Source organism: Sinohyriopsis cumingii, chromosome 3 (assembly GCF_028554795.1).
Source record: "Sinohyriopsis cumingii isolate HCF-2022 chromosome 3, ASM2855479v2, whole genome shotgun sequence".
NCBI classification, from domain to species: Eukaryota; Metazoa; Mollusca; class Bivalvia; order Unionida; family Unionidae; genus Sinohyriopsis; species Sinohyriopsis cumingii.
Window position 1 is genome coordinate 95,689,909 of NC_142963.1, and position 27,416 is coordinate 95,717,324.

Consider the following 27,416-nt stretch of genomic DNA (forward strand, 5'->3'; position numbering starts at 1 on the left):
TGTTGTCACTCTTGATGCAGTATGTATAGGGATATTTCAGCAGTTGTACGGATAAAATTATAGTATATTGTTGTGGTAAATAAGCAAATGTTGACACTGGATGATACAATACACAAACTGATACAATGCAATGTTGATACTGTGAGGGTGACAATACAAACACTGTTATAATGCAGTGTTGATACCGTGAGGTTGACAATACAAAAACTGATATAATGCAGTGTTGATACTGTGAGGATGGTATAATACAAAAATTGATATAATGCAGTGTTGATACTGTGAGGTTGATACAATACAAAAACTGATATAATGCAGTGCTGATACCGTGAGGTTGACACATTGCAAAAACTGATGTAATGTTGATACTGTGAGGTTGACACAATACAAAAAACTGATATAATGCTTTGTTGATACTGTGGGGGTGACACAATACAAAAACTGATATAATGCATTGTTTATACTGTGAGGTTGACAATATAAAAACTGATATAATGCTTTGTTGATACTGTGAGGGTGACACAATACAAAAACTGATATAAAGCAGTTTTGAAACTGTGAGGTTGACAATATAAAAACTGATATAATGCTTTGTTGATACTGTGAGGGTGACACAATACAAAAATTGATATAATGCGGTGTTGATACTGTGAGGTTGACAATACAAAAACTGATATGATGCAGTATGGATACTGTGAGGTTGATACAATACAGAATCTAATATAATGCACTGTTGATACTGTGAGGTTGACACAATACAAAAACTGATATAATGCAGTGTTGATACTGTAAGGTTGATACAGTACAAAAACTGATATAATGCAGTGTTGATCTGATGAGGTTGGCACATTGCAAAAACTGATATAATGCACTGTTGATGCTGTGAGGTTGACACAATACAAAAACTGATATAATGCTTTGTTGATACTGTGAGGGTGACACAATACAAAAACTGATATAATGCGGTGTTGATACTGTAAGGTTGACACAATACAAAAACTGATATAATGCAGTGTTGAAACTGTGAGGATGATACAGTACAAAAACGGATATAATTAAGTGTTGATACCGTGATGTTGACACAGTACAAAAACTGATAAAATGCTTTGTTGATACTGTAAGGGTGACACAATTAGTACAAAATCAGATATAATGCAGTGTTGATACTGTGAAAGTGACACAATTAGTACAAAAACTGATATAATGCAATGTTGAAACTGTGAGGATGATACAATACAAAAACTGATATAATGCAATGTTGATACTGTGAGAGTGACACATTTAGTACAAAAACTGATATAATGCAATGTTGAAACTGAGGATGATACAATACAAAAACTGATATAATGCAGTGTTGACACTGTGAGGGTGACACATTAAGTACAAAAACATGATGCACTGCTGATACTGTGAGGGTGACAGAATTAATATGGAAACTGATAATAATGCAATGTTAATACTGTGAGGGTGACACAGTTTGTACAAAAATCTGATCTCCCTTAATTGTCGCCTTCAGGAAGATAATAATGGCAACAAAATGGTTTTATGCCTCAAGAACTAGGTCATAATGTGTTGTAAGAAGATCATTTTTCTGATTATGTATAAAAATAATTTGTTTTTAAAAATAAAGTTTATTTGTTTTTTTTTACCTTCATTGCATCAGTTAGACAAGGCATTAGTTTTGTCATTTGTGTTGTGAAAGGCATCAATATTTTTAAGTTACAGTATTTTTTACTTTAGGACAAGCAATAAATGAGCTTGGTCTGTCTTTCGTTATCAATCCTGATACACTGGGTACATGTCTTGATGGGCGGATCCAGTTTGAAGATGGAGCAAAGGTGCAACAACTTGCAAAATATTTGGCTCCTGAAATGCATGAGGGCAATGTGTTCACAGAAACTGCATATGAAAAGGTGAGTTCTTTTTTTCACCCCCATTCTTTGGTATTTGATGCATCCATAAAGGCAACCCTCCAAAATCCCACTTACAAGCTCACAATTTGCGAGTGGAATAATTTCATTTGTGAGCTTAAAAATAACAAGTAGGTTATCATATGGCGATATTTTCACAAAAAAACTTGATATTCTATCTACTTATTAAAACAATAATTTATTACTGGCAATAAATTTGACTAGTGTTTTCAGTTTAGACGCGAGCCACAATTGCCGAGAACATAGAATTAGAATAACAGTAATAATGTACTTATATATCTTAAATGCGTGCCATGCGCGGGTGAGAGGCATGCATAGAGGCATATTCGGCATATACATACCCACCCCTTTCGGCATATTGTCCACTGCACATTTGTACCGAAGTAACTCTGCAATATTCGGATCAGTTCAGATTCAAAAGAGTCAATTGCATCAGCAGCAAGCACCCTGTCCCGCTCAGACATCATGTGGGTGTCATGTGCAGTGTGTTAGTTTTCGCGTGCTTTGTTTTTTCGTTCTTTTCTATTTTGTGTTCCCATTGTGTTTTATTCATCCTCCACTTTGCTGGGTATCCTGTGTTTGGCTTATTAACAGTGATATTTAATATAGCCATTTTAAAAAAATTATAAATAATTGGTACTTCATAGCTCCAGGCAAACATCATGCGGTCAGACAAAATTGTAATCTTGCATAGGCTGATTGTTAGGTTAGTTAAAATGTTTTTATAAAAACTTCATTTATTTTATTTTTGAAAAAAGAAGTAATAAAACTGAAGAATTTATTATTATTAAAACAATGACATATGTAATGTGATTTTTGTTTACCAGAGCCTATTATATATTCGATGTTGACAGTTGTTGTCATCCTTATCCCACCCCCACCCCCTTGTTGGCATTCTTTGGCTAGCAATAACAAATTGCAATTTACTCACGGCTACAATTTTTGACGATTGCATAAAGGCTTGTAAGACAAAACATCTCAGAAATGAGATATTTTTTGTTTGGATTGTAAACAATTGGGACATGTGGATTGATGATGTCTATCTGTCGAGCCATCCATTAATCTGGTGTCAAAACTAGGGTTAGTGCTTGCATTTAGGCCATTTTCTCTGACTCTTTTGCTGGCATAAAGTCACATTGCATGGTATGTAATTGTTCCATAATCTACAGTCATCATTGCAAACTAGGTCATTGGCTTACCACAGCTATCACTGCAAACTAGGTCATTGGCTTTTACCACAGCCATCACTGCAAACTAGGTCATTGGCTTACCACAGCCATCACTGCAAATTAAGTGATTGGCTTACCAAACCCATCACTGTGAACTTGGTCATTGGCTTACCACAGCCATCACTGAAAACTAGGTCATTGTCTTACCACAGCCATCACTGCAAACTAGATCATTGGCTTATAATGGCCATCACTGAAAAGTAGGTCATTGGCTTACCAAACCCATCACTGCAAGCTAGGTCATTGTCTTACCACAGCCTTTACTGTGAACTTGGTCATTGGCTTACCACAGTCATCACTGAAAACTAGTTCACTGGCTTGCCACAGCCACAGGTGCTCGACGTGAGCATGATGTTGATTTTTGCGAATTTTTACTGCTGAGACAAGTCCGAACTCATGTGATAATGAGTATAACCTTTTGAGCCAATCATATTTTGGCGTTGACATGTGTGTCACATAGTTTACCTATTTTGAAAATAGAGTCGCATTTATATGATGTGCAGTGAAGAAGACATGTCTAATTCTTGCTTAGAACAGGATTCCTAAAGTTGAATTGAGTTTTTAATGTCAAGTAAAAACTTGCTTTTGCATCTACTACTGTTCTGTAATTGAAGAAGGGATGTATCATAGATTTGCAAACACTGTACATGTAGCTCAGTTTTCACATGTACACGCACTTGTCTCTAGAGACAAAATTCACAAAAATCGCATGTTTCGGAGCTTGTAACTTCAGTTTGGTGCAATGCAGAAAAGTCAGTGATGGCTTGATAAATAGAAAAAAATCTCAGGAATAAAAGAAGCCATATAGTATACAGTTGTGTGCCTTTAAAGTAGGAAGTAGCAGAAGGAAATCGAGGGTCGTGGGTGGAACGAAGAATTTGGAAGTTACATACCTTCTGTCTTATATATTACATGTATGATAGAGAGGGTCCTGTGTCAGAATGGGTCATGGGAGTAATCTAAGGTAATTTTGTCACTGTATGATTTTTTCCTTCAGATTATTGTGTTGTTTTTTTTTTCTCAACATCAAGCTCAAGTTGAGCACCTATGGCCAGAGCCATCACTGCAAACTAGGTCATTGGCTTAACAAAGCCATCACTGCAAACTAGGTCATTGGCTTAACAAAGCCATCACTGCAAACTAGATCACTGGATTACCAAAGCCATCACTGCAAACTAGATCATTGGATTACCTGTATATTTCATGGTTCAGTTGTATATGCTTACTGTTGTGCAGAGTTCAGTTTCACAGACTTGGGATGAAGATACATCATTGCGAAGTACTACACCCTTCAGTCAAAACTAACTCACTGTGATCTATATTTCATACTCCAGTGACCTGCATTAATCTTTTCAGTTTATTTCTGTTTCTTAAATGCATTTACCTATGAAGTCATTTAATTTGATGTGTCATGAGATTTACAGTAATCTTGAAACAAAATTATGCCATTGTGACATGTATTACAGTGATTTAGATTAACGTTTCTGTTTAGCTTAATTTTATTGACACCCCAGAAAGGTCACAAAATGTTTCATTACTCCATGCATCACAGTAGGGGTGGAGAGAGTACGGAGAGAATTATCAATAAGACCTTCACCATATTCCCACGCTTCCATACATAATTGTTCTAGCTTCTCCTGGAGAATTGCTCTGCACACTATGCTTTCTCACAGGGTTGCAACCTACAACCATGCAGGAGGGGATCTGGTATAAGTACAGTGGCATGTAATTTACTGTTTATGATTCTATGAGGCATGTGTGCGTGTGTGTGTGTGTGTGTGTGTGTGTGTGTGTGTGAGAGAGAGAGAGAGAGAGTTAGAGTTATAAATATAGAAATAACGAATAAATAAAAAATGTGTGTTCATTTATACCGGCAGCACTGTATACTGCAAGTATAAATGAACACACGTTTTTTATTTATTCTTCCAAATCGGATGTCATATGATACCAGTGTCATCTAATAAATATCATGAAAATACAGTGTGAAATGATCCCATGTTTTGTGAGAGAGGTGATGTTGCTCACAACTGCTGAAGCCATATTTTGATGTTGCATAATTTTTTTCCTGCCCAAAACTGTATAAACAATGCTGTATATATTTGTTTGGGAAGTTTCATATACAGCTCCTAAACGTGAACATCATTATTTTAAATTAACCAAGATTGTGTGTGTGTGTGATTTGGTTTTCTAACGTAGCTTTAACAATTTTTCAGTCATATCGTTACGATGTGTGCAGTGGTATGGTTTATAGTCATGTCTAGCACTGGGGCATCATGCCGCAGACATGTAGCACGATGTCCCACCCAGTCACATTATCCTGACACCAGGCCGACCAGTCCTAATACTAACTCTTAATGCTGAGCGCCAAGCTAACCAAGATTATAATTAAAATGCAAGAGTAACAGAGATGAAAAGAACATATAGTGATTGAAGGGATTAAAGATGGGAGCTGAAAATTGGGTGTGCATTGTTTCAGTATCACAAAAATAGATCATTTATTTTCACTGAATCGTGATTAAAAGTACTTGAAACATTTGGGGATATTGGACTGGATTCTTTCTTCTTTCATTTGTAGAATCAAAAAGTCAGTTTGATTTGATGTATTCTTGGCTTGGTTTAAATTGTCCAAAATATCTGTGCATTGGTGGCCTTGCCCATACCTCCCTGTGAAGTCACAGATAATCTCAGGTACTGATGTGGTTATAAGTGGTTCACCTACTGTGGTGTGTCCCTGTACAAGGTGCTTAGTATATTTCTTTGCATATGAAATGTGAACTAATTAAAATTTTAATAACGACATTGATCCACAGTATAATAGATTATATAGCTACACATAATTACTATAAATAAGTGAATTAAATAAATCAGATTTATTGACTTAACACTTCACAGAGAGAGAGATCGAGAGATCTGGATACAGATATATTGTAATCTTAAATGTGTATTATTTATGCCAAACTAAAGTGCGAGTGAGCAAACTATATGTGATATTGTGAATTGTTTGTTTGTTGGAAAATAAAATCTGAAATCTTTTATTACAGCTGTCACAAAGAAAGAGAGAGAGATATAGAGATATATCAGAATAATGGCATCATTGTTCATTGCATCATTAAAGTATTAATTGCTGGTTGTGATTGAGGCTGTTAAATAAAACAAGTCAGATTCTTTGTGTACCAGTAATACACCTTCCCACCGATAATGACAAACTCATTTGATGCTGATTCTTGTAAATATTTTATAACAGTATTGGTAGTCGCTACTGCTATGATTTTTCTACTGAAGTTAGGTCTGTCTTTGGGACAGACCATTTAATTTTGTAAGGAAGAAGAGGTTAGGATTCTCTTTGAAAACCTGTAAAACCATTGTCTTGCTCTGATTTGTGGGGGGAAAAGGCTTTACTCAGGAGCTCATTCATCTTGAGATTTTTAAATATCTTGTAATGAAAGAAAATTTACCAGTTGGAAAGAAAATCCTAGTACGCAAACCACCCCAGCCCAAAAATGATTGGTCCCTTACAGTGCATGAGCAGTGGGTGCTATTGGATCCGTATACAGCTAGAAACAAGAGTTGTTTATATTCAGCCCTTGTAAATATGAGATGTTGTTGACAGTGTGTACTGCCAGTACAGCATTAGAACTAAGCATATTGTTCACATTTCTCTGTAAATTCAAGGTTTTTCCTTATTCTAAATGTGTGTAAGTATGTGTGATTCAGATTTTTAACATAGCTTTAACAATTTTTCAGTCATATTGCTATGATGTCTGCAGTGTGGCAGTTTATAGTGATGTCTAGCACTTGGGCATCATGCCACAGACATGGAGCATCATGCCCCACCCAGTCACATTGTCCTGACACCAGGATGAACAGTCCTAACACTAACCTCTTAATGCTGAGTGCCAAGTGAAGCAGCTGTTAGTACCATTTTTGTAAGTCTTTGGTATGGCATGGCTGGGGATCGAACCGACAACCTCTCATATCTAAGGCAGATGCTCTAACCACTAAGCCATTGGAGCAGTCTCCTTATTCTAAATAGCAGTGGTTGTCAGTTGGAATTTAACTTTAACTTTCCTATCCCTGAGGGTTACTTTTCCTCTGTCCCTGAGGATTACTTTTCCTCTGTCCCTGAGGATTACTTTTCCTCTGTCCCTGAGGATTACTTTTCCTATCTAACAATTGGATAAATGTATGCTCTTCAAAGAAATTCAAAAGGTGTGCCTCTCATTAAGTCATTGCACAAGTTTGCTAAAAAATTAAAATGAAGCAAAAACATAAAATTGCTTAAGAGTCCATGATATACTTTCCTTTGATCATGATGTATACTGGATGTGCTTCATTGTTTAACACATTAACCCCATGAGTTTTTTGTCATTTTCGTCTGAAATTCGAGTAGGAAACACATTTTGAAAGCTATTTCTGAATACAACCGAAAACACCAACTTCCAGGTGATCTTCCAATAAAATAGTGCCCAGTTGTGGTAGAAACAGCATTTTTCATTGGCTATTTCGCTCTCGCATGAGCAGAAGGGTAATTTTTAAAAAAAAATTATGTTATTGCTTAACAGACCCATTATTTTCATATCGAGCCCACTCTTCATTCCAAATGCCCATCTTATCCTACTTTTTGCAAAGGTCCATCTGTCTGTTTGCAGTTCATACCGGTTTGCCTTAGATCTGAGATCAAGAAGTCTAAAATCCAGACACAAAATCGGATTCTGACCACAGGCAAATTTGGGGTAGAAAAAAATCTGGTCCAAAAAATGATGCTTTTCCCTCTGTATTTTGTAGTGCAACTAGAAATTCCAGATTATTTGGTATCATTGTAGAGCTTCATGTCTACTTATCTATAATACCAACCACTTTAGTGTATGATACATGACCTTGACGCTACAGAGCTTGGCAGTAGGCTACTACCTCCTGCCACTTAAACTCGTCACCAGGGGTTAATGTGTTAAACTTTGGGAATGCACATAAATATTTAATGTTAGCAATAACTGTAGATGTATATTGCATATAAGCCAATCAACCTTTTCTAAGCACAGATGCACTGAATATACAATACTCTTTTTGGAAATTATTAATTTTATTATCAGATATATTATTGGCATAGAGTTGATAGATTCTTTAATTGTATCCAGATGTCTCTTAGGTCTTAGTCTTTCCATGAATTTGCTATTCCAACATTAGTCAGTAGCGTTAAACTACCCCTTTATGATGGAGAAGCACAAGAAATGCCTGCCGAGTAGTGGTGGTGATTGGTAGGCATTTACCCCTCCACATCAGAACTTCATTGTGGAGCAAGCATAGGGGTGATAAGTGCCCTTCCATGACACATGGAGAAATGAATAATCATGTAAACTGTACTGAATTATTGCAGGGATGCATTGTAAGAAATACCGCATTTTGATAACGATTTGCAATCAGGCCATACTACCATTGGAATTTTTCTCCTTGGCATTCTTTGGCTACGAAGTTACTCATTGCTACAATTTTTAACAGTTGCATAAAGGCTTGTAAGACAAAACATTTCAGAAATGAGATATTTTTCTGGGGGATTGCAGGCAATTGGGACTTGTGGATTGATGATGTCTGTCTGTCTGGCCATCCATTAATCTGGTGTCAACACTAGGGTTAGTGCTTGCATTTAGGCCATTTTCTGGGACTCTTTTTCTGGCATAAAGTCACATTACATGGTATGTAATTGTTCCATAATCTACAGTCATCACTGCAAACTAGGTCATTGGCTTACCACAGCTATCACTGCAAACTAGGTCATTGGCTTACAACTTGAACCAGTTGTTTTCACAATTTTATGCAGACCGCTTCAGTGACCCATTGGTTAGAGCATCCACCTCAGATGCGGGAGGTCATGGGTTTAAATCCCGGCGGAGTCGTACCAAAGACTGATAAAAATTGCACTAACAGCTGCCTCGCTTGGCGCTCACCATTAAGAGGTTAGTGTTAGGACTGGTTGGCTTGGTGTCAGGATAATGTGACTGCTAGACATCACTATAAGCTGCCACAGCATAGACATCATAGTGATACGGCTGAAAAATTGTTGAAGCTACATTAAAAATCCAAATCACATACAAACACAAAATGTATGCAATCATTAGCACTGGAAGAAATTTGAGCAGAGAGCAATTTACTAACTCGGACTGCATTTGGCTGTGAGATACATGCCAGCTCAATCTGATTAAAATCAGATCTCTAGTCCGACACGGAGATCTGATAGACACCAATAAGAGGTCATATTCTCCTGATAATTGTGAGCACAAATTGATGGCCCAAAGCAAATTTTTCATCTTAGTTGCAACATTGGACATTCCCTGTATGTTCACAAGGGGGACAGAAGCCCTTTAATTGTAAGCAGGTCAAAATGAAACAGGTCAGAGATGGATGTGATGGGAGAAGAGGTCAAAGATCAGATTGATATGAGGACAAAAGATAAAAGGTTTGGGCCATTTGGAAGACAGTCACCACAGCTGAGTCAGGAAATGTGCAGGTTTTGATATCCAACTGTAGTCTTACTGAAATTGTGTTTTATTGCAGATGTATGTCTATTCTCTGGGAAAGTCCCTCATCTATGCTGCTGAATACGGCCTAAGAACTGATCAGGTGAGTTTAAGATCAATTTTGTCTTCTTTCTGGAGCATGTATTATGTTTTATGTACAAAGATAGAAAAATGGGGGAGAATCTGATGTCCTACTACTAGGGCCATGCATCGAGATGTGGGAGATCAATATTAATCATCATTTCATCTTTTCTAGTCTATCTCTCTGTCCACCCATGCACTCATAATCCTTGCACATTATTAGATGCCATTTGGTAGTGGGATTGCCTATTATATGTAGATGCAACATTTAAGAGTTTCATCTTTTCAGTTTCAATTTTGATAGAGTTATTGCCCTTTTCAGGTACCATTGTTGATAGTTATTGCCCTTTTCAGGTAAAGTTTTGATAGAGTTATTGCCCTCTTTACATCTTTTCTAAGATTATGGCTCCTTATTGCCGGTCCTCCTGACTTTGGTTTCGACAAGATCACTTCTATCGTTACAAACTGTTGAATTTCATGTCATTGTTTGGATGAGGTATGGTCTCTGAATATATCTTCAAAAACTTCGGTTTTCCAAGGAAAGTGTTTCTTTTTAAGGCCCTTCATAGTATATTGTAGAGTGGAGCCCTTTGTAATGCACCCATCACTACTAGTTCTAAATTATAATTGACTTATCAAAGTTACAGCAATGCACAGATCACATGAAGTCATGGAACTGCCATAAAGCATGTTCACAATATTTCCATTCTTGGTGTGATTAATTAATGGGTCTTCAAAATGTTGTTTCTGTTGATGACTCCAACTCATTTTATGTAGTGTTCATGTTGCTGCCTCCTTATATTCAAATTTTAATAATGTAAATAAATCCTTTTGTACAAAGGGGATCCAGTGGTGGACAGGGTAGATCCTAAATCTGTATATTTATGCAAATTTCAGTTTGTGTTTTTTGCTACTGGCTACCTGCATTGAGAATTTTCATATATTAGTAAAGTTGTTGTTGTTGTTGTTGTTGTTGTAGGGCTTAACGCCATTTTTCAGCACAAGATAGGCCATACATGGTGGCCAGTATTAATGGTGGTATTAGTAAAGTAAAAATACAGTAACCATTGTGCCCTCCCCCACCCCTATCCGTCAAGAGGAGATATTTTTGTTGATATAATTGAGAATTTGCATGTACCAGTCAAGGTTGTTGTTGTTGTTGTTGTAGGGTTTAACGCCATTTTTCAGCACACGATAGGCAATACATGGCGGCCAGTATTAATGGTAGAGGAAGACCTTGGGGGGGGGGACCTGGAAAGAACTACTGACCCACGAGAAGCTACTGGCAAGCTTTCTCACATTCTCACATTAGCCAAATCTGAGACTCGAACATACGCAGACAGAGGTGAGATGGCAGTGATCCATAACGAAGAGCGCTTTAGACCACTCTGCCACTTGGGGCCCCCACCAGTCAAGGTAAAATGCCGTCAAAACCTGTTATTGTGAATGATTGAATAGCTGTTAGAATGGGTAGATAAAACCATTTGTTCAGCAGCATGGTACAAGTTGACAATTGTGATGGTCAAGTAAAATTTTCTGCCACTTGCTCAGAATTTTTAAAGAATATGAAGACAAATCCAGATGTTGTGTGCAGATTTATTAAAATATTGATTACAGGTCCATTTTACTATTTTTCCTGTCCTAGCAGAAGCATATGTTCTGTAGTATTTGCTTTCCCACCTGTTTGTCATTTGTACCTCTCTAGTGATTTAAAAACGAAAAGCATCAAGGATATAACGAAATGCACCAAACTTTGTCATTTCATTCATCAGTTTTTAAAATTTAATCCATACTGTAGTCATGACCCTTGAAATTATTGGTCATGATTAGGGAAAATGTAATTATCTATTATACTTGTCCTTAGGATATCTTGCGAACCTTTGAAGATATTATACTGAAATTTTATCCTTTTCTTTGATGCAACAGTGGATATGACAATTTTAAATTACTTGCATCAAGAATATTAAGCCAATAAAACTGAACAACACAATATGCTAGCCACTGTGCTACCAGTCTTTTGCTTCCATTAGATGATGCTGATATTTTGGTTTCTGCAAAGTAAATGTATTGTGTATTGGGTTTAAAAACAATTTTTTGTTAGGAGCTTTCCATTGTTAAGAACTTGAAAAGAGTTTTATTTCCAGCCTTTGTGTCATCATTTAGAGGAGTTGTGGCCCCTGATTGCTAGACCTGTCTTCTCAAGAAGTTAGGCACAATGAACATCACAATGTATATTAAACGAAACAATACTTATCACAATAAGTTTTGGTTTGGAGACTTTGATGATATTTAACTTGCTGTGCAGTACGTATCGTGGTGCAGCAAATATTTAGTTAGTATTCAGTAAAGTTGATCATTTCTGTTTCATATTTCTTCTATGTATTGTGATGTTCATGATGTTCTACTTCAGGTGTTATCAGTACATATTGTCAGGTCTTATATATTGCATCACAATGAATTTGAAATTACTCACTTCAGCTTTTACAGTACACTGCATAGATAAATTATATTACCTTAGTCTGCTGTTTACCCTTTCTTCTGACTTTGGATTATCCAGCTTAACTTGTCCAAGAATTATTGGATTTCAACCAAATTTGGCATGCCGTTTTCTAGTGATGACACCTTAAACCAGTTAAGTTTCCAGTATTCTATCACATCATTTACAGGAGTTATACCCCCTTATTACATATCCTTATGACTTTGGATTTAGAATCATAACTTTACGAATGCTTGTTGGATTTCATGACAGCTGTTTCAAGAGTTGTGCCCCCTGGTTGCCTATCCACAGGACTTTGGTTTCATCAGGATAACTTTACCAATGATTGTTGGATTTAGACTTAATGATGGCATTTACAGTAGTTATGCTTCCTGGTCGCAGATCCACAGGAGTTTGGTTTCCAACCAAATTTGGCTTTCAGCTTTATACTGATGAGATTGTGAATCATTCACTCAGAGTTCAGTGTCCATTGTTGCATGACATTTACAGAAGTTGTGCCCCCTGAGTACCCATACTCCAGACTTGGCTGTTTGCAGCATGACATGCCAGTGATTCATGGATTTCATGACCCATAAATGCCTGTTTTCCTAAGTTTTTCCCAACATAAAATAGTGTTAGACAATCAATTTCATTGACTTAGAGAAGTATGTTACTTATTTTGACTACTTTGTGTGTGATGTTTAGATTTTTAACAAGGCTTGAGCAATTTGTGTCGGATCACTTCAATGTCTGCAGTGTGGCATTTTATAGTGATGTCAAGCACGGGGGCATCATGATGCAGAGATGTGTCATCATACCACACCCAGGCATGTTATCCTGACTCCAGGCCAACCTATCCTAACACTTAACCTTAACGTTGAGTGCCAAATGAGGCAGCAGCTAGTACCATTTTTATAAGTCTTTGCTATGACTTGGCTGGGGTTCAAAACCATGACCTCCTGCGTCTGAGATGGACACTCTAGCCACTTAGGCCACCGGAGTGGTACTATATTTAATGTAGCTTGAGTCGTATAACTACGATATCTGCTGTGTAGCAGAATTTTGACAAGTTTGGGCATCACTCCAGAGTACATGGTTAGTTATCATTGATGGAAGAAAATTGTAAAGAAAAGAAAAGAAAATCCTCAGGAAAACGCTGCCACATTTATTTCCAAAAGAAGCTTGCAAGGAGGATAAAAGATGAACTTGATGGTTACTTGGGCATGAAGAATCCAGATCACAGTATGCTTATGACCGTGGAGGCTAATAATGATCATAGGTATTAGGGTCATGGATTTATTGTGTGTCTGTGTGTGTGTCTGTGTGATTTGGATTTTTAATGTAGCCTTGATGTCTGCAGTGTGACAGTTTATAGTGATGCCTAGTACTGGGGCATCATGCCACAGATCTGGAGCATGATATCCCACCCAGTCCCATTATCCTGACACCAGGCCGACCAGTCCTAACACTAACCTTTTAATGCTGAGTGCCTAGAAAGTCAGCTGTTACCATTTCTATAAGTCTTTATTATGACTTGGACAGGTTTTGAACCTGCATCCTTCTGTGTCTTAGGCGGATGCTCTAACCACTAAGTCAATGGAGCAGTCCATGGATTTATTAATTTCTGCAGCAAATATTCGCTTTTCTGGCAGATTTAACATTGACAGATTCAAAGCATAAAATCCTGGGAAAATTAATATTTATTGCAGAAATTAATAAATCTCTTATGTGAGAGCCTATAATAATGATGCATGTATATATTTGAAGTTTTTAAATAAACAACAAAAAGGTAAATGTGAACCCTTCTTCTAAATGACTCCAATTTTTGATCTGGTAAGAGTAATTGGATCCCACCTTTTCCATTTCTGGAATGAACAGTGAACAATAAAAGATTTGAAAAAATACATCATCTTACTCATTTGAGGTAATCGTAAGGTGATTTAATAATTTATATAGTCATAATGAATGCATAAAGTTGGGTATATGTTGTTGTTGTTGTTGTTCTTGTAGGGTTTAACGCCATTTTTCGGCACACGATAGGCTACATGGCGGCCAGTATTAATGGTGGAGGAAGAACCCGGGGAAACCCCGGAAAGAACCACTGACCCATGAGAAGCTACTGGCAAGCTTTCTCACATGTCCACATTAGCTGAATCCGAGACTCGAACCCACGCAGACAGAGGTGAGATGGCAGTGATCCGTAACAGAGAGCGTTTTAGACCACTCGTCCACTCTGGGCCCATAAATTTGGGTATATGCAAAATTTCTTAATTTTGTACACAAGAAGGCTTTTGGATCCTGTTATTATGAAAGCTGCATGTACTAGAATACTTTCACACATGATGATCTAATTATGCCTGCAGCAAGGGAGATAGTGCTAGCAGAATGGTTCCTTTAATATTTTAGTATGTTGGAACATACCAGACTGTCTGTTGCTGACTGGATTCTCAGAAGACTAGTTATTGACGCTGTAAAAAGTGGTCTCATCTAGATAACAAGTTTAGAAACAGTGCAGGTATCAATTCTGAGAGTAGGCATCATTTTGTGTTTAGACAGGCCATCACTCAGAGTTAAGGCCATCACTCACCTTGCTTATTAGCAGTATCTTTAGAACTACATATTTAGAGATTGGTGCTGCATGCCTCTGAGAGAGGTGCTGTATATATGTTCATTTCAGTGTGTGCTTTCAGGTAAACAAAAAACCCTATAAGCAGACAGTTTGAACCACCCATTCTCTCCCTCTACCCCCCCCCCCCCCCCCGTGTCTCTCTGTCTCTCTCTATCTACCTCTCTACCTTGCAGCCTACCCCCCATCTCTCTCTCCCCCTGCCTGCCTGCCTACCTACCTACCTACCTACCTTTTGTACTGTACAAGATAATAGTCAGTGAACTGACAGCAAATGCCCTGCAAAATGAGATTCTATATACTATAATCTTCAAGCAAAAAATGTGTACTGGTGTAAAAGAATTTCCTACAAGCTATGAAATTAGATTATTGAAAGTCAGAATGTTAATGTAAACTGAGCTGTTTGTCTGTTCATTGGTGTGTGTTCCTATTTTAGATGAGGTCATTCGGTGCACATTGTAACCATATGATCAGTCAGCCATACAGCTAAAGATAATCTTGATCATATTTTTAGCTCACATTGCCAGTAAAGCCCATCAACTGGCTGTAAGGCCCAGTTAATTTTGTGCATTGTCTGTCATCAACAATTGCTTGTTTGCCCTTGTGGAGTCCATATTTATGATCCGATTTTAATCAAACTTGGAATATGGGCTCATTTCATAAAAATCTCAGATAAAGTTTAATATTGAGGGAGATCCACACATACTGGTTATGTGATCTGGTATGTGACTGGCTGACCTTGTTACTATTCTGGAGGTTACATTTCTGTTCTGATTTTACTCAGTTCGGAATATTTTCTTGTATCGGTAAGTTCTCTTAAGTGTTCATTAGTGATCTAGAGCCATGCTTCTTAATGAAGTGATCCCATCTGATTCACTGACCTTGTTACCACTCTTTAGGTCATAATTATTATCACTGTGGTCAAACCAGGAATATGCTTATATGATCAAGATCTTGACAGAGTTCATTAATGAGTGAGATACTTGTAAATACACGTTAATGAGGTTGTCGTTGATTACCTGGAATATTTGATTATATTATCAATACATAATAAGCTAGATCAACCCATCTTAATGAAGTAATCTTGTATCCTGTTACCACTCTGGCAGACATATTTCTGTTCTGAGTTTAATTTCTCTTGCAACACATTCATACAGTACTGTTGGTCAGATTGAGTACATAATGACTAATCATGGCATCTGAACTGGGGGTGAAATAAAAAAATTGTGGGTGTCAGACACACAAATGAGGGTACAGAGAAACACTGAGGTCCATGTATACTATTGAAGTGATCTTTCATATGATTGGTAGAGCTTGTTACCACTTGGGAAGTCTGCATGTGTTTTGAGATTTTTAATAATTTTAGTCTCATTGCTACGATGTCTGCAGTGTGGCAGTTTATAGCGATGTCTAGCACTGGGGCATCATGTTGACAACATGTAGCACCATGTCCTACCCAGTCACATTATCCTGATACCAGGCTGACCAGTCCTCAAACTAACCTCTTAATACTGAGTGCCAAGCAAGGCACTACTAGTGACCTTGTTTATAAGTCTTTGGTATGACTCTGCCAAGGTTTGAGCCCATGACCTCCCACATTTGAGGCAGATGCTCTAACCACTTAGGCCACCAGATTGTTACCTTGGAAGTCATTATTTTGATCCATTTGATCAAACTTAGCAGATTAGCTTGAAGATCTTGGTTGAGTTCAATATTGAGCAAGATCCATATATATTAAAAGAGGTAATACTGCATTTGATTGGCTGAGTTTCTTACCACTATGGAAGCCATAGTTATGTTCTGATCAAACTGCTCTTTTTCCCTCCCCCCATTAGTATGCTACTATTTTCAATTCAGCAGTGAAGGGTCCGGTGCTGATATTCAGTAATGAGTTTTACAAACTCAACCTGTAAAGGGATGGAGTTTCTCTCAGTAAAACATTGTTTATTTGTTTTTTTTCCAGTTACAAATAGAATAGACTTTCAAAAACCTAATTTCACTCAAATTTTAATTTCATTATCATCCAATCCTTGGTCAGCCAGACCCATATATATATCATGTTCACCCATTTCTAGACTGGTTCCCATTCTTTCATATCACTAGTACTTTGAGTCCTGTGGGAGTGATTGTAGTGGTAACCAAAATTAGTGGGGTGAAAAGAGTTTTTAGGTTTGACTTCATGTATAACACAGGACCAAAGGCATAATAGATCTAAAACATTTTATGGTTATTGGAGGATGGATTATATATCAGAGAAAAAGATTAAAGGTGTATTTGATATAGGCTTTTTCTGATTACATTCAGCAGTGTGCATGAACCCATCTGTTATCACCAACCTCAAATTTTTGGAGTCTGACACTATATACAGTTAGAGTAATGTGAATTAGTATTGTATTATAAACATGTGAGATTCAAAATAGTAATGTGCCATATCTTATTTTCAACCAGCATAGGTGGAAACTATTCCTGATTTTGTGAAATTAATATGAACTTTCTATGCATGTTTCACATTCTGGATTTGGTTATGAAATTCTGTAAACTCATTATTTTATGGGAATAGTTTTTATATAATCTACAGAAGTTTCTATAATCTGTCTGTTGTCACCTTCTCTGACCTGAGACTTGCATCCAGTTATAATGTGATTAAATGTGAAAGAATCCACCCATACTAAATCGAACAGACTTGATAAATACGATTTCCCTATAAGAAAATATTAAAAACAGAACAGCAAAAGAGAGAGCTTTTGTTAGAGTTTTCCTTCTTAAATCTCTCTTGCAAACAAATTCCTGAAAAGTGTCTTAATCCCATAAAGAGAAACAATGTCAAAATGAATCACCAATTCAAATCCAAGAGTTGTTGTATTTTCTAATTAAAAAAGCTTTTCATCAAGTGAAATATATATTTTAAGTTTGCTTAGTTATTTTGGAAATATTGTTGTTCAGGATTTTAAGACTAGATTTGTTTGTGTTTCATTTAGAATTACATGAAAGGTGTCCCGTGATAATTTGTTTACTATAGTTTTATTACTTATTTCATGTACACTAATATTAAATGTGGTGCTTAATGAACAATAGAAGGATATGGGCTAGCTTTGTGTGGAGGAGAACATATTTTCTTTTAGTACACATGACAAACAAATTTTTGTTGGTGCTGGTTTTTTTGTTGTTGTTGCAGTGTGGTCTTTGAGAAGTTTTTTTAATCACTTTTGCTGTTCGTATTTCGGAGTGTTTGTCATTATTGACAAGTCATGAAATCCTGTGATAGTAATTTATAATTGCTTTTTATACATGAGAAAAAGTCTATATTTATAGTAATAGTAATTTATAATTACTTATAATTTATAATTGCTTAATTGTTTATATTGCTTAATTAGAACAACTTTTTATACATCCATTTTTATTCCCATATTTTTCAACAACAAATTCCTATGTTCCTTTTTTGTTGTTGATCTAAATTCTGTCTTGACAGCATGGGTAAAGTATTATATGCTAGTTTCATTGATTGGTTTGGTAGACCTTATTTTCAGGGTTGAGGTCAATATCACAGGCATGGGTCAGTATTCGAAGGTTTTCGTTATATTTTCATTTCCACTCTCTAACTTATAAAGTGTTCGAGATTAAGAAATCAAACTTGGTTTGCTTACCAATCATTATTTTAAAGTGTGTCACCATTGTGAGTGTCCTATCTTCATAGTGAAAGTCACACGCAATTTGAGTTTCCTTTATGCTTTGTACCTGTAAAATCTGTATGAGATTAAGGGGTGAAACTTCGTATGTGTATAGATCATCATTAGAAGGTGTTTTGCATACCACCTTGATGATCCTAACTTCTAGGTGGAAGTCACAGGTTAGCGTCTTTAAAATGTCATCTTTACTACACCCATGTGGATATCTAGATCAATGTGAAGATTTCATCAATAGACTTCTTATGATACCTAGTTGGTTCTAAATGAAAATGGTGCCAGTTGTAAATCCAATATGGCTGGCATGACAGTTGTCTAAAAATCTTGTCGTCACTACTACATCTGGATGGCCAAATTGACATGGGGTTTTCACCAAAAGATTTCTGCCTCGTCCATGGAATAGTTACTTTGGTACCATTTCATCCGCATGATATGGACAATAATGTATCAAAAAATGCTGTTAAAACCAACACACAAAAAAGCAGATTTAAAGCTACCACTGTAGAAACAACAACCACCACTACAGTTGCCACCATCAGCACAACCACTACTCCAAGCACTACCACCCCATTATCATTTTATCATAGGTTCACTCAACAAGAACTACAACATAGACATGTAAGATATCAGGAATATACATGGTCAAAAGCACTGTAAATTTGGCAGCATACTTGATCAAAGAAACTTATTTTCATATCACTGAGATGCTTCTTCATATGTTTAATACCTGGAAGAAAGTTCTGAACATTTCACTATTTAGCTATGGTACATTCAAATAAGACAAAGTGCTAGGACTCCCTTTTAAACATTAGCTGTGTTACATTAAAAAAGATATACTGCCTGGACTCCCTTTTAAATGTTAGCTGTGGTACATTCAAGTAAGATATATTGCCTGGACAGATTCTATCAATTGTGATGTGTGTATTTGGTGTGTCCAAAAATGCTACCATATTTATGCTAATTGTTGTTGCAATAACATCTTCGGCCAATGTGGGTATGTGAGAAAGCATGCCAGTAGCTTCTTGTGGGTCGGTGGTTCTTTCCGGGGTTTTTCCAGATTCTTCCATCACCATTTATAATGGCCACCATGTTTAGCCTATCTTATGCTGAAAAATGGCATTAAACCCTACAACAACAGCAACAATAACATCTTGGCTACGACAAAATATTTTTTTTTCATTTGATACTGAATACAGTCTCTTTTGAAGCCCTATAGATGGAAGTGTTTCGATGCTACAGTATCTTAATTTATGTATATCCCTAAAGTGTTCTTTTATTCACTCTTGAAATTAGCTTTTGGTCTCATCTGCATAGAATATTTATAATTTCTCAGACTCTATCTCATATCTGTCAGCTGTTATGACTCAGTGGTGTTTACTATTTTAATAGAAAAATCAAAACAGATTTTATACAGTTCATCAAATAATTTATTTTAGGTTACAAAGTAAAAAATATAGGAGGAACTTACTGTATTGTAAATTAAGTCCCAAATAGTCACAAAAGATCAATCAGAATTCCAAAAGCACAGAGTGTTCCAAATGAATTCAGTGCTGTTCTGAAAGAATTCTAATCTAGAATGTAATGATGTGCCAATAATCTTGTATAGCCGATAATCCAATAGTCTTGATGTATCATAAATTATATAATCCCGAATGTCTTTGAATGAATTCACAATAATTCAAAAATATTGTTCAAGTCCAAAATGTTTATGAGCACTTTGCAATTGTAATGAATAATTTAAATAAATAATTAATCTCGAATTATATCAAAACATGACTGAAAGTGATTCCACAAAGACTGACATTTAAAATAGGAATGAATAAATTGTTTACTTGGTCTTATTTACATACAGTCACCTGACTTTTGATGCAGCAAATGCCCTGTTCTTAGATCATTTCCATTGGAAATTTCCATTGAATTTTCAAGCAGGGTCATGTCTGTTTATTTAAATACATGTATTAGCAAATAACCTGACTAAAAAGCAGGTTGGCCATACAATTTCAAAGGGAACAACCAAGATCCTTAACACAGATCCAAGTAAACATGTTGTTTACAAATGATCATTATCTTAAAGTTAAATCTACAATCATAGACAAAAGTTAGCTATGTAATATCTTGTTTACAAATGATCTTTACAATCTACAATCATGGACAAAAGTTAAACACACAAGATAGATGTACATAACACAGGGTGTACTAAAGGTTCTTTTCAAGTAGGGTCACTAGCTTATGATTTTAGCCATAGAGGTCATAAATTTAACTAAATGGGGATAGTTGCTCATACATGTAGCTAGATGGCCTACTGAACAACATCAGATGTAGGTGGGTGGGCTGGAGATAGTGTTGGCTGTTCACAGCAGTGGCATGTCAGCATTGATGAAAGTAGAAAAGCTGGTATATGTAGACTCATCCTGATATTCTCCAGAGATTGAACATCTTTTATTTCAGTGTATCAAAGACCATATGTAGTAATTTATATAATCTGTCAGAAATCCTCCAGTATGGCCTTCAGTGACTTCAAAGAAGGGATAATTTCACCTTTTCACCTTCATATGACGTACTTCATGCCTTTATGACATTTGATTGTCTTTCTGTGAAGCATTACAAGCAGCATATACATAAGAAATAAAAATAACACATTTAGTAGTAGGTAAATTTGATCTTTTTTTAAAATATAGAAACCACATTGTTTTAATGACATAGCTTTATTCTGGTTTATTCTGTTCTCTTTTGTTTCAGCCATTGAAGATAGGACACAGTCTTGAATCTTTGCTGAGGAGCATGTGTGATGCCAACCCAGCAGATAGAGTTCCATTGGCTGGTATACTTCAGGTGGCTATTCAGTTGTTTACTCTTGTATGCACACGGTTCAAGTGATTCTATCACTTTGAATTTCTAAGATAATATCTCTAGAGATGATTATAAACTTTTATCTAAGTTACTGTAAATAAATTTAAAAAATTCTACACATGCCAGTCATTTTTTCTCTCAGTTAAATCATACTGGCAAAAACAGCATTAGGGAATGAGTCTATATCTCCTGATACCATAGGAAAATAATGTAGATCCACTATTTTCAGATAAAATATTTCATGGTTTACTAAAAATAACATTTTCATTGATAGTTAATTCCTCAGATATCTCCAAAAGGAAAGTATATTGTTAGTTGTACAATTTGAATCATGGTTTGAAACTATCAGTATAAATTACCTTTACATTATATTTGTGTAAATACGCAAGAAGTCTACATAAATGTTAGCATTGTTAACTATTTCATTATGATATCAGCTGATGATTTAGAAGCCCGATGTTGTATTCATATAAGAAATAAAAAGGTATTAAATATAAGAGAAACAAATAAGAAATGAAAGATTTCTAATTATTTTAAGCACATCTAACTGTAGAACCAATCAGGCTTATGGTATATCCATGCATTCATCAGCTTCCGCTTGTTAACACTCAGAAGACCAATATTTCTGGTTTCATTTTGATCCAAGATGTAGATTTTGATCCAACTTGGGATGTAGATTTTGATCCAACTTGGGATGTAGATTTTGATCCAACTTGGGATATAGATTTTGATCCAACTTGGGATATAGATTTTAATCCAACTTGGGATATAGATTTATATCAAGATCATGGATAAATTCAGATACGAGTGAGATCCACACATATTGCATCTGATTGGCTGGACCTGTTACCAATCAGATCATATTTTTGATCTGATTATGATCAAAATCTCTTAAAGAGTGCAAAAAGGAGCAAGATCCACACATATTAATGAGGTAATGTTGTATCTGATTGCTGAGTTTATTACAGTAAAACATGGAATCTGGGCTTACCCTACTAGGATATCAGACAAACTTGATAATGTGTGAGATCCATGCAATATGAATGAGGCATTCTTGCATCTGATCGGTAGAACTTGTTACCATTCTGAAAGTTATATTTCTGTTCTGATTTTGATTAAACTTTGAATATAAGCTCATTCCATTAGGATATCAGAATAGTACGATAATGAGATTGATCAATATTATTGAGGTGAGCTTGTTGCACTCTACGGACTGTATTCTGATATGACTAGGATCTGAATTTGAGTAAACTTGGTAAATGGACTTAAACGATCTAAATCTTTAATTGATACAGTTATATAAGCATGATCTGTGGATAACATTTAGGTCATCTGATAATTGGGTCATCTTGCGGCTGATAAGAGTGAGCTTGTCAGGACTTTAGCGACTCTGTTTTATGAAAGATATCCAGTGAGTTTTGTTATGTGCAAGATCTGTACATACTGTAAAACTAGCTTATAAGTCAAGTCCATCTGCAAACTGCACATACTTTTGTTGTATAGTGCAATCGGGGTCTTTCTTGGGAGTAATCAATAGAACAAACAGCATACACTCGGATCTGCCAGTGCATTATTTGACAGTTGATCAGGGTCTGTGTTGCTTGCATTTTTTTGGTCTCAACTTGTAAGCAATTATAGACATTTCTAATGAGGTGGTTTTGCATCTGACAGAACTTCTTACCACTTGAGAGAAAATATTTCAGACCCAGGTTTAAGCATCTTTACATAACTAACCCAATGCTACGAAGATATTACTGTGCATACTTTGGAGCTAATCTTGCATCAAACTGGCTGTGTTTCTAAGCACTCTTGTGACTATTTTTTTATCAGACTTAAGGTAAAGGTAAAATATAGCCGTATATCAGTAAGATCTCTGTTGCCCGTGATGAGGAGGAGATCTATGCATATTAATGATGTGATCATGCATTTGATTGGTTAAGTAGTCATCACTTAGCAGCTCGTTTATTATCAGCTTTTGATCAAAACTTCTTAAATAGACTTATATCATCAAAATGTTCAATGACTTTGATTTTAATGCAAATCTACAGATATTTATCAAGGTAATCTTGTGTCAGTTTGGCTGAGCTTCTTTCCTCTCTGGAGACCAAATATGAATTGGATATTGATCAAACTTGGTACATAGGATTATATTATCAAGTATAATAAGTGAGATGTGCACAATAATGAATTGATTTTGCATTTGATTGACTGAATTTGGTACCTGTCTAGAATTTATATATCTGATCCAAACTTAAACAGGCTTAAATCATCAAGACTTTGGGTGACTTCAGTTATGGACAACAGACTTATGCATATTATAATTTCATCAGGCTATAGTTAGAGGGGTAAAATCAACAATATAAAAATTGGAAGTTAGGATCACATACAGTACTACATTCATGGGGATATGGTCTTACAGTACTACATAAGCATACTTGGGGATATGGTCTTACAGTACTACATAAACATGCTTGGGGATATGGTCTTACAGTACTACATAAGCATGCTTGGGGATATGGTCTTACAGTACTACATAAGCATGCTTGGGTATATGGTCTTACAGTACTATATAAGCATGCTTGAGGATATGGTCTTACAGTACTACATAAGCATGCTTGGGTATATGGTCTTACAGTACTACATAAGCATGCTTGGGGATATGGTCTTACAGTACTACATAAGCATGCTTGGGGATATGGTCTTACAGTACTACATAAGCATGCTTGGGTATATGGTCTTACAGTACTACATAAGCATGCTTGGGGATATAGTCTTACAGTACTACATAAGCATGCTTGGGGATATGGTCTTACAGTACTACATAAGCATGCTTGGGTATATGGTCTTACAGTACTACATAAGCATGCTTGGGTATATGGTCTTACAGTACTACATAAGCATGCTTGGGGATATGGTCTTACAGTACTACATAAGCATGCTTGGGTATATGGTCTTACAGTACTACATAAGCATGCTTGGGGATAAAGTCTTACAGTACTACATAAGCATGCTTGGGGATATGGTCTTACAGTACTACATAAGCATGCTTGGGGATATGGTCTTACAGTACTACATAAGCATGCTTGGGTATATGGTCTTACAGTACTACATAAGCATGCTTGGGGATATAGTCTTACAGTATCACATAAGCATATTTGGGGATATGGTCTTACAGTATTACATAAGCATGCTTGGGGATATAGTCTTACAGCGCTACATAAGCATGCTTGGGGATATAGTCTTACAGTACCACATAAGCATACATGGGGATATAGTCTTACAGTACTACATAAGCATGCTTGGGGATATAGTCTTACAGCACTACATAAGCATGCTTGTGTATATGGTTTTATAGTACTACATAAGCATGCTTGGGTATATGGTCTTACAGTACTACATAAGCATGCTTGGGTAAATGGTCTTACAGTACTACATAAGCGTGCTTGGGGCTATGGTCTTACAGTACCACATAAGCATACATGGGGTATGGTCTTACAGTACTACATAAGCATGCTTGGGAATATGGTCTTACAGTACTACATAAGCATGCTTGGGGATATGGTCTTACAGTACTACATAAGCATGCTTGGGGATATAGTCTTACAGTACTACATAAGCATGCTTGGGTATATGGTCTTACAGTACTACATAAGCATGCTTGGGTAAATGGTCTTACAGTACTACATAAGCGTGCTTGGGGCTATGGTCTTACAGTACCACATAAGCATACATGGGGATATGGTCTTAAGCATGCTTGGGAATATGGTCTTACAGTACTACATAAGCATGCTTGGGAATATGGTCTTACAGTACTACATAAGCATGCTTGGGGATATGGTCTTACAGTACTACATAAGCATTCTTGGGGATATAGTCTTACAGTACTACATAAGCATACATGGGGATATAGTCTTACAGTACTAGATAAGCATGCTTGGGGATATGGTCTTACATGACCACATAAGCATATTTTGGGATATGGTCTTATGGTACTACATAAGCATGCTTGGGGATATGGTCTTACAGTACCACATAAGCATACTTTGGGATATAGTCTTACAGTACTACATAAGTATACTTGAGGATATGGTCTTACGGTACTACATAATCATGCTTGGGGATATGGTCTTATGGTACTACATAAGTATACTTGGGGATATGGTCTTACATTACTACATAAGCATGCTTGGGGATATGGTCTTACAGTACCACATAAACATATTTTGGGATATTTTCTTATAGTACTACATAAGCATGCTTGGGGATATGGTCTTACAGTACCACATAAGCATACTTTGGGAGATGGTCTTATGGTACTACATAAACATGCTTGGGGCTATAGTCTTACAGTGCTACATAAACATGCTTGGGGATATGGTCTTAACATTATTTGGGGATATAGTCTTACAGTATTACATAAGCATGCTTGGGGATATGGTCTAATATTACCACATAAGCATACTTTGGGATATGGTCTTATAGTACTTCATAAGCATACTTTGGGATTTTTGTCTTAGTGTATTACATAAAGATACTTGGAGATATTGTCTAATGGTACTACATAAGCATACTTGGGGATATGGTCTTACAGTATTACATAAGCATACTAGTCATAGGGATAAAGTTAGCATTTTATTGTTGGAAAGACTCTGACAGTAGTAAGATAGTTAAAATTTCTATCAAGTTTTGGAACTAGAGGTACATAGCAAGGATTTTCCTTATTCTTTTGACTTGGGTCCTGGGGCAAATGGAATTGGGGGAAAATTCATGCAATCAGACTGAATTGGGCAATTTTACAGTGTAAGAAAACAACAAATTACTGGTATCTCATAGTTTTATCTGTGTTTGTAAGGCAATTATTTTCTGGGGTTTTCCAGCTTTTTAAAATAAAAGTAATTAGCTTCATGACTTAATTGGGAATTTGGAGATCAAAATTGAGACAATAAACATTTTTTTTTTGGATTGGGAATGGACTCCATATTGACATAGGAAAAGCCCTGCATGGGGGTATGTTCTTACAGTATTTCAAAAAAATGTTTAGAAATCAGTCACCTGTTTGGTTATGTAAACCCATGAGACCTACCCAGTCCTCTTGTTTTATTTAAAATAATTTGATTCTTCTAACTTTTCAGGCTTGCAGCCTTCACAGTAAAGGTCAACACATGATGACCCACTATTCCCAAGTGGTGAAAAGCCTCTACAGTACTGTACTTGGTACAGGAGGTGTGAGTATTTAGGCCAGGAGACACACTTTTTAGTTGCCCCTACAATCATAATAAATTATTTCCATGCAGAGTGGACATCCTGTTAAAAAAACAGCTACTTTACAAAATATTATCAGTGAAATAAAGAGAAAAGTTGTGTTGTGGAAGCTCCTATTCTTCAAGAGTTGTACAATCCTTATCTATTAAAATCTGAACAATTCCACTTTTTCTGATCTTTTTACAGTCAGTTTGACTTTTCTTTTTCTTCAACCCAGCCAGTACTGAGATAGTTTTTGTAGAAACAGATAAAAGGCATGTTTGCCCAAGGAAAACTTGCATACTGGTGTCTCATCTGTTGGAATATTTATGCTTTCAGAATTAAAATACTCATATTTTTATGTGGATTTCAGCATCTCAGAGAATTTTGAGTCTCTTTAGTTTAAGACTTAAAACCCAGACCAGAGATTACGGTCACTGAGACCCATTTGTAAATAATCTACAAAGTCGTCCCTATTAAATTGTTAAATGCAGTACAGGCGATAATGTACCATTCATGGTACTTTGTTCCTAATGTGAAAGACCCTCTGTTAAGAGCTTAAAGATTTCCTTGGAAATTCATGTAGTATCATGCTGCAGATCTTCAAGCAGGGAAAATACTGAAAGATCTGGCAGCTCTAGCCGAATCTGTTTTTGGAAATTATAGTTTCCATTTAGTTTCCTTGATGATATGCAAACAAATCTAATTAGCTTCATGGAATTCTTTTTAAAATTTGTTCTCTTTAGAGTCATTTTGTTTTAAGTTGAATTTGATATCTTTTTTGATCGTC

The 27,416-nt window shown here is 36.2% G+C and overlaps 1 protein-coding gene across 1 annotated transcript in view; it reads left to right on the top strand.

Annotated features, from left to right (window-relative positions):
• LOC149803330 (tyrosine-protein phosphatase non-receptor type 13-like) overlaps positions 1–27,416 on the top strand; it is a 204,536-nt gene that overhangs the window by 32,042 nt on the left and 145,078 nt on the right. Inside the window, exons 3-6 of the mRNA XM_089953916.1 lie at positions 1,738–1,910; positions 9,707–9,772; positions 21,275–21,367; positions 26,518–26,610. Of these exons, the coding sequence (XP_089810042.1) occupies positions 1,738–1,910; positions 9,707–9,772; positions 21,275–21,367; positions 26,518–26,610 (425 nt within the window). The remainder of the gene's footprint in view (positions 1–1,737; positions 1,911–9,706; positions 9,773–21,274; positions 21,368–26,517; positions 26,611–27,416) is intronic.